At 43.6% G+C, this 11,519-nt stretch overlaps 1 protein-coding gene across 4 annotated transcripts in view; it reads right to left on the reverse strand.

The window, feature by feature from the left end:
- Window positions 1–7,983, reverse strand: part of ZNF292 (zinc finger protein 292) — a 95,652-nt gene extending 87,669 nt beyond the window's left edge. Inside the window, exons 1-4 of one of the 4 annotated variants that reach the window (XM_059177137.1) lie at window positions 7,099–7,983; window positions 4,788–4,885; window positions 4,426–4,674; window positions 4,028–4,224 (exon numbers count right to left, since the gene is read on the reverse strand). In XM_059177137.1, coding sequence (XP_059033120.1) covers window positions 4,028–4,195 — 168 coding nt within the window. In that variant the 5' untranslated portion in view covers window positions 4,196–4,224; window positions 4,426–4,674; window positions 4,788–4,885; window positions 7,099–7,983. Of the gene's footprint in view, window positions 1–4,027; window positions 4,373–4,425; window positions 5,163–7,098 lie in introns of those variants that run through there. The other 3 variants (XM_059177136.1, XM_059177135.1, XM_059177139.1) reach the window with 3 other exon arrangements.
- Window positions 7,984–11,519: the final 3,536 nt, after the last annotated feature.

Raw genomic sequence — 11,519 nt, forward strand, 5'->3', positions numbered from 1 at the left:
GAAAATACGTATTTCCAAAAATGCAATCCAATCTTTTTAAGATTTTATTTATTTGTCAGAGAGCAAGAGCAGGCATCAGCAGGGAGAGCAGGCAGAGGGAGAAACAGGCTCCCCGCTGAGCAAGGAGCCCCATGCGGGACTGGATCCCAGGACCCTGGGATCATGACTTGAGTCAAAGACAGACGTTTAACCACTGAGCCACCCAGGCGTCCCCAAGTCAATCTTTTAAAACAATTATCAGCCACATGAAGATGAATGAGCAAAACCAGTCACAACTCATGTATTCATCAACCCAGTCATCTAGCCCTGCGCATAATGCTGTCAACAAATACCATCCCCTAACAAATCATTCTTCAACTATTAAATGGCTTAACTTTTTAAATGAATAATTTTAAAATCCTTTTAGAACAATTCTTCTTTTGAAATGCTTCTGTTTAAACTCCCAAATAAATAACCTTCCACTGTACTGCACTGATCTCCTAAATAAAAGATGTAAGTCACAGTACACAAGGATCAGTGGTTGTCTACCTTCCTTCAGAGACTGTAGACTCTGTGAAGCCAAGGACCACGATCATGACTGGCTGGCCCACAGTGTAGGTATTCAATAACAATGCTGAATGACTGAGTGAACACTGACCCTGTCCAATACAATAAATAGTCCAAGAAGTTCCAATTATAATCAATTTTTATGTACACTAATGATCCTGACACAAATAAATGTAAGAAATTATTTCTGGTTATCCTGTATTCTTATTCTAAGTTGATTAAAAAAAAAAAAAAACAATGAAGTAAACTACATTACTTAGATTAAAGCTAGCTTGTAAAGATTTAAAGAAATTTGAGATTTTTGACAAGCACTCCCTTATACTCATCCTCTACCACCTTTTCCTCCTCCTACTTAAGCTTTAAGCAAATGTTCAGGTAAACAAGTAAAAGTGGGGCACACTTCCAACACAATATAAAGAACAAAACAATTCTGTTAACAGTTAGAAAAACTTACTTAATATCTTTTATTTCTATTTTTCTTCTCAGAACTAAAGAAATCTATTATATTGTACTTCTCTGAAAAAGAAAGAAAATCTACAAACTAGGATGCATAAGCAACTTCTTCTTTTGTAGATTTCACTATATTCTCCAGAAACTCATCTTCTGGGGTGCCTGGGTGGCTCAGTGGGTTAAGCCTCTCCCTTCAGCTCGGTCATGATCCCAGGGTCCTGGGATCGAGCCCCGCATCCGGCTCTCTGCTCATTGGAGAGCCTGCTTCCTCCTCTCTCTCTCTCTCTCTCTGCATGCCTCTCTGCCTACTTGTGATCTCTGTCAAATAAATAAATAAAATCTTAAAAAGAAACTCATCTTCTGCTGAGGTAAAACTTCCAAATATAACTAGTCCATTTTTTAAACTAATTTTTTTTAACTAACTCATTTTTTTAAAAACAAATGTAACAATAAGGACTGCACAAACACTAACTGTTAACAGGTATAGAATATTAAATCTGAAGCCCACTAACTCTGACAAATATTTGTTTATCTTTGCCTTTCTGAAGCATGTGAATATCACACTTTTACAGAAAAACTTACAAAGAAAAAGCTAATCTCAAGGTTAGAAACAATTTCCAGGTCATAGCATTTCAAATACTGTTTTTAAATTGCTCCAATAAATTCTTTAATTGTTAACCACTGTTTTGCTCAATTCCTATCAGCATGTTAAGTAATAATGGCTGGGATACAATTTTAAAGAAACAATTGTTTCAAGTTACTGCCCATTCAACCTAATCACTAAAACAGATTATTAAAGAAACAACAACAACAACAACAAAAAACACCCCAGCATTTGTTCTAGAGGGGATCAAATATCAGACACATTCTGCAACTTTTCAAGTAATGGAGATTACTTTTAAATGCATTTAAATTATTGTGGCATTTTAGTGCATGAAATATTTCATTATTCTTGAAATCCAGAAACCTAGCATTTGTTTTATTACTGTTTCCTGCAACATGAAACCTAGCATTTGTTTTATTACTGTTTCCTGCAACATTGGTCAAAAAAAACTATTTACATGGTATAAAACTAATCATATAAAACACAGTAAATTCCTTTCATATTGATTTAAATAAATGGTATTTCATCCATTAAAAATACATTTTAAAGTGATAAGTTTCTAATATTGCATACACTCAAAAAAGTCCAACCTGCACGAGATTCCTTTTTCCAGAATTATTAATCAGGCTTATAAATATTGCTGGCTAAGAGTATTTACGGTAATTAGCTATAAACCCATCAGTGGATACTGCTATTTAAAAAGCACCTTTCAGCAAAGCTAGACTTTAATACTTTTCACTGGCTAAAGCAAACTTTACTTATAACAGAAACACTTCCTTTTATGGGTACTTTAAGTATTCTCTCACAACTAAAATAAATATATCTAAAAGACCAATTAACAATGAGTTGGCACTCCCAGGGTAGGTCAAAATGGCAAATTTCAACAATTCTTTAAAACAAGTCTTCAAAAGAATGATGGACTCTCTAATTCTGCCACAGGTATTCATCAGACCTTTATTACCTTAAGTGGGGAGCTCTTGACACTGCACAGACTCCTAAACAAGTCACCACTTGATCTCACAAAGTTTTTTTTTTTTTTTAAGATATGAAGTACTACCAAATAATCAGTGACAATAACGTGCATACATTAGTGGAAAATTTTTTTCTATGGGTTCAAGTATCCCTATCTTCTACAGGAAAGATTTCTGAAGACTAAAAATTAAATGAAAATGTAATCTTTTCGGAGATTCCAAAATAGTCCACCCATTGTTCGGCCTTGGGCTCAGTATCATTCCAAAACAACTTCTCTATACCGATACATTGACAAGTTAATTCTAAATGTGATCTGTATAAATTGTCCGTTTCCTCCTCGAGAAGACAATTCTAACCAAAATCTTCACCACAGCCAGCAGCAGCTCCTTGAAATTTCAAACGTAACTGGAGGGTCTGTAATCAGGGCCAAATGTAGACCTCAAAGTCTGCGATTTCTATCGAGCAAACGTGCTTTCAACATTCTAAATCCTGGTTAGAACGCAGTTACTGGAAAGCAGTGTCCTTGTTCAAGAAAGGGAAGGAAAGGACTAAAACTGACCTGAGCACAGGTCCACAAGAACCTCAATCCTCTTTTAAACCAGGAGGCCAAATAGGGAAGGCTCCAAGTAATAGAGGCGGTGGGGAGATGGGGGAGGAAGGGCAGAGGAAACCGTACTCCTCGAAGGGTGAAAGCAAAAAAGAGAAGCGGACTCTGGAAAGCCGCCCCACAGGATACAGGGAGAGCTCCTCTCCTCTACCGAGGAGAGCAACCTTTACCATGGAAGCGGTGCACCAAGCAAGCAAAGGCAGGAAGGGCCAACCTCTGCGCCCCCACCCCGGAACATCTCAGCCAGCTAGAAGGGGTCGGGGAGGACGGTTCCACGGAACATCAACAAAGGCCCCTTCAGTCCTACGGCGAAACTCGAACAACAAAGGCCCGGAGACAGCGAGGACGGGGCCGGGGGCGGGACGGATGAAAGCAGGGGGAAGCAAAGGAATCAAACCAGTGGGGGCGGAGGCCCGTCGGAGTGGGAAACCAGAGGCGCAGAGGCGGGGGGCGCGGTAATCCCCAGTGCACAATAAGAGGAGGAGGAAAAAGAGGACCTGGCCTCCATTCCTCCTCTACCGTATCCCTGCGGCAGAGAGGACTCCGGTCCTTGGCCGTGTCCATCTCCCTGGCCTCGGGGACTAAGCAGTCCCGTGCTGGGGGAAGGAAAGGGGAGGGGGATTTTCCGCCCTGACCACAACTCCCTTCCCCCCGTCGGGAGCTACCGACAACAACCGCCACAACGGCAGCCACACAAAGGCGCCTTCCTCACACTCCCCGCTCCCGCCTGGGCGGCGGCGCCAACGATGGCAAAGAAGGGACGACCACCGCTCAGCCCCCAGACGCTCGCTCGCCCTCTTCCCCCTCTAGCTGGGGAAAAGGGGGAGGGGACCCCCAGGCGCCCTCACCTGGCACAGATGCTGACAGTACTCCGTGGCCGCTTCCACGGCCGGCACGCGGCTCTCCCGCAGCTGTCGCTCCAGCTCCTGGAGCCGCTCGCCCAGGCGCTGCAGCTCCGCGACGCAGCCACCTCCGCCGCCACTCAACCTCTCCTGCTCGGCCTCTTCGTCCGCCATCTTCACACCCCGCTCCGTCGCGTACGCACCTGGGTCACGTGATAACACAATGCCACGTTCGGCGGGGTCACGTGCCGGGCGCGCTCGCACGCCGCCGAGCACGTACAAAGGGCCCGGTGGGGAGGATGGGGGAGCGGAGAGAGTGGCGCGAGGGAGCCCGAGGGAGGTGAAGGGAAGGGAAAAGGAAGAGGGCGGGGTTGGGGCGGTGCGGAAAACCGCCGTTTACTTACCCCGAGCGGGAAGTGGGCTGCAGCGGCCGAAAGGGGCGGGCCGGTGGAGGCTAGTTCTCGGTCACGTGGGCCCCGCGACTGGGGGTGGGGGGAAGCCTGGGGAGCGGCTCCCCTTTCGAGTGTCCCGATTCCGGCGTAGCTTTCCCCAATCCCCGAGGTCTTCTGCGGACATTTGCCCCAGTTCCCCCAAGAAGATAGGTGAGAGAAAGCTCTGGGTCGGCTGGGGCAAAGGCTACACATGCGGCTGGCCTGTAGGCAAGCCAAAACAGGGGAAAAGGGAGAAGGTAAAACCTACCCATGGACCGCAAGCGTGAGAGCCAAAGCGGTTCTGTGAGCTGTCAAAATTGTCTCTGACTTCTCACCAGGCGGGGGAGGAGGGATCTCGTTCCTGAGGTACCAGATACCTCAATGGGCTCTGCTCTTCAGTCCCAAGAACGCCTCTCCCGTGGAAACACAATCTCTAGGGGGTGGAGGCAACAAAGAAAAATAACAATTGGATCAGAGCAGGATGAGGTTCAAATTCTCAGTCTGGAAAACGGAGCGAACTCGTGAAAAACATAGCTTAAAAGATTTCGCTTTATGAAATTGTGGACGATGTAACCGGATGATGTTTTTAAACCACGAAAACATTTCTAAAATAAGTGATAGCCAACTAAATCTGTTTCACTTTTATTGAAGACTTTTCTCCTACACACTACAGAAATCACCATCACTGAAAACACTCTATATGAAAGCTCTTGAAAGTAGGTCAAGGAAAAAAAAAAAAAACCAATAAGAACTCCATTAAAATGATAACGGAGGAGGGAAAATTGATGCTAAAATAAAAGAACAAGGTTACCGAGAATTATAAATTCAACAGCGTTTTTTTCCTGGTGCTGCAAATAGAGATGGCATTCTCAACCGTATTTTATTTGGTTACCTGAAAGGAATGAAGAGGTGACACTTGAAGAAAATAGAAGAGGTACAACAAAAAAAGTCACGTCCTTAATCCTAATGCTCAGAATAATAAAATGAATATTTTGTTAGTAGTAGAAAATTAGACAAGATGCTTATCTTAAAACTACAAAAATTCAGAAACTATACTGATAAGGCACCTACCTAGTCTTTTCACTATCATTCAAAGTGATATTTTTCTAGTACAAGAATTTAAATTAAGAATCCCTATTGTGGGGGCGCCTGGGTGGCTCAGTGGGTTAAGCCGCTGCCTTCGGCTCAGGTCATGATCTCAGGGTCCTGGGATCGAGTCCCGCATCGGGCTCTCTGCTCAGCGGGGATCCTGCTTCCTCCTCTCTCTCTCTGCCTGCCTCTCTGCCTACTTGTAATCTCTCCCTGTCAAATAAATAAATAAAATCTTTAAAAAAAAAAAAAAAAAAAAAAGAATCCCTATTGTGTGCAGCATCCTCTTTCAGAGATTTCTAGCAGCTACAGAAAATAATCTAGATAGTATGTTGTCCAGAATGAATGTTTTGTAATGCATCAGTGGTAGTGACATCTGTTAAGTACCAATGTATAAGATGAGTGGGCACAACTGAACCCCTTATGAAAAACAGTATCAGCTAAAATACTAGTACTACATAGTGTACTGATACTACATATTAGCAAGACAAGTTCTCCAAATATGTACTTATGGAAGAGTCTAGGGAATGGGGATATATTTTAAAGTATCACTGATAGCTGAAAAAGCAACAATTAAGGCACCTAATTTTAATACTTGCAGCTCACTTTCCCAAGTGAAGTATTTTAGACATCCAAAACCAGGTTTCTCAATTTATGTTATTTTAGGATGACAGTGCAAATATAAAAAGTGAGAAATATGAAATTTAGCCAAATGTACCTGTAAATCCAAAGATAGATATCAAAAGGTTAGCACGGCATATTTTCACTTCAAGAATAATGGCTTGCACTACACCTAATCTACAGAAAAAAAGAAAAACAGAGCAAAGAAAGGAAAATAAATGAAAAGAGAAATATATCCAAATACGGATTTTAAAAAATAGCCTGAGAATGTAGGTCATTCCCTCCTCCCGCCCAGGATAGCCCTAAAAACCAAGAGATTTGATTAGCAAATCGATTCTGAGCACTATAAAGGTTTTGCAAATGTCCCTCAGCGGGAATGACTAAGTCCTTCACTTTTATTTGTTATCTTTGAGCTCTACCTCCCCATTCCTCTGTTTTAGAGCCTACAGAAAATGGAAGGACTAGGAGTAAAATCATCATTTACTGAGTATTTATTTATGTACATGCACTGCTTGGTTTGGGAACATCAAAGGTGGATAAACACTTTTCCTGCCTTGGAGAAGCTTACAGTTGTGATGAAGAGTCACCTGCAAAGGCATTATTTACAACATACGTATTCTATTATGAAAATGTATGTAGATTCAGTTCAGAACACAAGAGTCTGAGGTGCTGCGTAGAATGTCTACAGAATCTCAACAAAGTACAGGTTTTTAATGAAATGAGAGGGATTGGGAATACTCTCCCTTACAAGGTCAACATTGTCTTGGAGATATAAGAAATCTCATTCTTATCCATAGAAAACATGTATCCACAAGTACGCCATTGTTTCTACCTAAGTCCATTTGTCCTTAAATACCAAACTGTCAGTTCATGAGAATCATTACACACACACACACACACACACACACACACACACACACACACACCCCTACTTACTGAGCAGTTCCTGGGGAAATCGGAGGCCTGTTCCATCGATAAGAAAAAACCCTGGGGCCAAGATAATCCGCCTCTCTGGGGAACTCATTGTCAGCACAGCGAATGCCCATGCCCGTTTTGGACACAGCGCAACTGTTATAATCATATGCTCTTTCACTTCCAAGAGGCTCTATTTCACAGTAAATCTGAGAGTCAGGAATAGACCCCTATCCCATTCCTGCGATCAATAAAGCTGGGGAAAACTTTAGGGGACAGATACGTTTGCATCCAGGCCACCTGTGCCTGCCTGCTTCGCGAGTTGCCCTGCCTGCCCCGGCCTGCATCTCGCCAGTGCACATTTTTTCACTAGAATTCTTGAAATAGCAGGGCCCAGGGGCAGGAAGAGAGCTGGGTTGTGCCTGCTAACAGAGCCAGAGGACCGTGCCAGGGATGCAGCGAGCGCAATGTTTGCAGAAAACGGATCGCTGAGGGGTGAGGCCCGGCAGGTCCTTCCAATCCCGGGCGCAGAGAACCACCGTAGCCAGACCTCCACCCCAACACGCAGGGAGAGAGCGCAAGGCAGAGCGCAAGGCAAGGAGGTGGCAGAGACAGCGCGCCGCTCTCGAGCGGCTGTTTCTCCCTCCCGCGGCTGAGAAGGTCCAGAGGACTAGAGCCGGACTAAAGCTCTCTCGGCTCCGCTAACCCTGTATGCGGGTCTCCAGTCGGCGGAGGCTACACTTGGCTCCCCGGACCGTGGCCCATCTCGCTCGCTAGCCCGGCAGCCGCGGGAGTGCCTGCGTCCTCGGTGGTGGGGCCGCCGCCGCCGGCGCGCTAGCAACGAAGCACTGGCCAAGGCGGTTTTCCCACCTAGCGCTGCAGATCGAGTCCACAGAGCGGTTGTGTCTCCTGGCCCAGGAGCAGCGGCCGCCGCGGGCCTCCGGGCCTAGAAATGCTGGAGCTTCAACTGGGCGCGGCGGGGCGCTGGGCCTCCGGAAACCGACCGGGAAAGGATGCTCCTGTCTTCCTGACGAGGCCGCGATGCGGGCACGGCTGCTTGGTCTCTGGCAGCTCAGCCTGCTCTCTTCCAAAGAGCTGGGCCGCCGGCCCCAGACAGGCCACCTCCTGGAACTCAGAAGTGAGGACTGGAGTCCGTCTGGGTTTCGGTCCAGTAGAAAGTATCCCCAGAGTCTGGGAACCACTGCCGTGCCCACAGACACAAAGAAGGAGCATGGGGTTAAGGCTCTGTTGGCATCGGTTAAAAACATACTACACTTTGACAAGGAAGACATTTTTCTTGAGAGGAACAGGGAGGGGAGTCAAGTAAGATGCTGAAAACACAAGACAGGTGCTGTTGCACTTGCCGGAAATGATTCCCAACGCACCCGGTCACAGCCCACATTTAGGAGGATTAATTTTAGGCCTTGAGTTTTCCCAGAAAGGAGATGGACAGGTAATTAAGTGAGGGGGGACATTTTTATTGCCTATTTGGATAATATTTTTCTTTTCACAGAAAGAAAAGCCACGTGTGAATGAAAAAGAACAACAACACCTTAAGGGGATGCTTTTTTTTTTTTTTTTTTTTTTTTTTTTTTTTTTTTTTTTTTTTAAGATTTTGCTTATGTATTTGACAGAGAAATAGAGAGCACAAGTAGGCAGAGAGGCAGGCAGAGAGGGAGGGAGAATCCGGCTCTCCATGGAGCACAGAGCCGCAGGTGGGGCTGGATCCCAGGACCTGGGATCACCACCACAGTGGAAGACAGCCCCCCAACTGACTGAGCCATCCAGGTATCCCAGGAAATGCTTTATAATACAGCCTCAATTATTCAAACTTATAAATCAACCAAGGTGAAAATAATCACTAAATTGAGCAAAATTTGGAAGCACGAAAGTAGTATGCATCATTTCTGCAGGGAATCCTTGAGTTAGTTCACAGTATCTCTCCAAAGAAGCAAAGAGAGAAATGTAGAAAGTGCCTTTCTTTTCTTATATTTCTGTTTTAATCACTGTATCTCATTGACCTCATTGGAAATCCAGCAGAGAGTATTACTTTTGTAGCACGAAGGATCAGAAAAGTTTTCCCTTCTTCCCTTCTAGGTTCTAGTGATTAAATCACTATAAAACAGATTAACAGGAGAAAACAAAGTTCAATAACATGTATACAGACCCAGGAAAACTGTAAGCCAGGTATGGTTGTTATGCAGACCTAAGTCCTGCTCTCTTCTGTTGATAGGAGTTTCTAGAGATCAAATCATCTGCTTCTTCCTGAAGGAGGGAGACACCCTTACAAATGGAAGATTTCCCTTATAAAGATAAATGTGTCTTATAAAAGAGTAACTTCTACTCAGTTCTCAGAGCTTAACTGTGTCTGCTGTTTCTTAAAAATAACCAGTTTAAGGGGTGCCTGGATGGCTCAGTGGGTTGGGCCTCTGCCTTGGGCTGTGGTCGTGATCCCAGGGTCCTGGGATCAAGTCCAGAGTCGGGCTCTTTGCTCGGTGGGGGGCCTGCTTTCCCTCTCTCTGCCTGCCTTTCTGCCTACTTGTGATCTCTCTCTGTCAAATAAATGAATAGAATCTTAAAAAAATAATGATAATAACCAGTTTAAAATAATACATTTTTTGGGTAACAAATTCTGCTGCCCTTTAGTCCCACCTTTGAAACCTTAAATAAGAAATTTCACAATCAAGAAGCTTGAGTTGCTCCATCTCACTGAAGCTGTCTCTTAATCCTGACAATTGTTCTGTTCAGTTAAGCACTCAGGTCTCCTTTCAGAAGGCAGTCTAAATGGGATCCCAAAGTTATGCTGTATTGTGAAAACAATCAGATAATTAACAAGAACCATTTCTGTGGAAACAAAAGAAAAGCAAAAGTTGATGATTGGAACACGTAATAAATCAGTTTCTGAGCCCAGGGGACAGCCAGTCAAAATTTCTAGTTGTCAGGGTTGAAGCACCTTCAGATGAAGCTAGGGGCGGCAATAACAATCTGAGAGATTTTTGTGGTTTGCAGTTTGAATGCCTCTGATTATATCATCTGTGTACCAATAAGCTTCCTGAGAAGACCATATAACAACAAGTGTGAAAAAGATTGTCTAAATATGAGCTGTTGTGGTGATTTCTCTGAATTTTCTGAAAGATTGATTTATTTAAGGGATGCCTGGGTGGCTCAGATGGTTAAGCAACTGCCTTCAGCTCAGGTCATAATCCGGGAGTCTTGGGATGGAGTCCTGCATCTGGCTCTCTGCTCAGCAGGGAGCCTGCTTCTCCCTCTCTCTCTGCCTACTGCTCTGCCTACTTGTGCTCTCTCTCTCTTTCTCTATCAAATAAATAAAATCTTTTAAAATTTTATTAAATTTATTAAATTTAAGTTTTAAGTTTTTAAATTTGAGAGAGAGAGAGATACGGGGTCAGGGATGGGGAAGAGCTGTGGGAGAGGGAGAGAGAGAGTCAAGCTGATCCCGAGCCGATCATGGAGCCCAACTTCGGGCTGGATCTCATGACCCTGAGATCATGACCTGAGCTGAACTCGAGAGTCAGACACTTAAAGGACTGACCCCCCACCAAGCGCCCCAATGTCTCTGAAATTTTTATCAAGTGTCTTGTTTCAGTTTGCAGGGCTTCAAAGTAAAGCACAGTTTTATTTCTCAGTGATTCCCAAATCAAAGGATAGGAGAAAAATTGGAAAAGTTATTTTGGAGATTGTCACCAGATGAAGAAACTAGAGGAATTTAGGATCCATCCAATTTACAGGAAATACCAAGACCTCAAAGACAATTAACATGACTAGAGTTAACAGGATTAAAATCTGGTATCTATGCACTATAATTTCTACTGAGGCTTAATTCTTTCTTTCTACAATCAATATTTTATCTTATTTGAAAATGAATTAGATATTCAATAAATATCTCATCTTTTGTTTTAACTTAGCAAAACTAAAGTTTCAAATTACCAGAGATCTGGGAAATTTTTCTAAGGAAACATACCTTAAAATATAATTGCTGTTAAAAAGTTTATCTATAACTTACATCTTATCCCAGTTATGTCTCTCTAAATCATCTGTTCCCGACAACTGTTTAGAAGAATTTGTTTTTAAGCCAATTAAACAGAGCTCTCCTGCAAATTAATTTTAGCAACAAAAATATCCCATATCTATTAACATGTGTTTACATGCATAGATACACATAAACATGTAGACAGACTCAAAGAAATCTTAAAGCTTTGCTTTAAAATATTAGCTATGAGGGATGTCTGGGTGGCTCAGCTGGTTAAGTATCTGACTCTTGGTTTCAGCTCAGGTCATGATCTCAGCATTGTGAGATCCAGCCTTGCATTGGTGCCCAGGCTTAGCGTGGCATCTTCTTGAGATTCTCTTTCTCCCTCTCACTCTGCCCCTCCCCCATTCATGCTCTTTCTCTCTTAAATAAATAAATACATAAATACATAAAT

Source organism: Mustela lutreola, chromosome 6, assembly GCF_030435805.1.
Source record: "Mustela lutreola isolate mMusLut2 chromosome 6, mMusLut2.pri, whole genome shotgun sequence".
NCBI lineage: Eukaryota > Metazoa > Chordata > Mammalia > Carnivora > Mustelidae > Mustela > Mustela lutreola.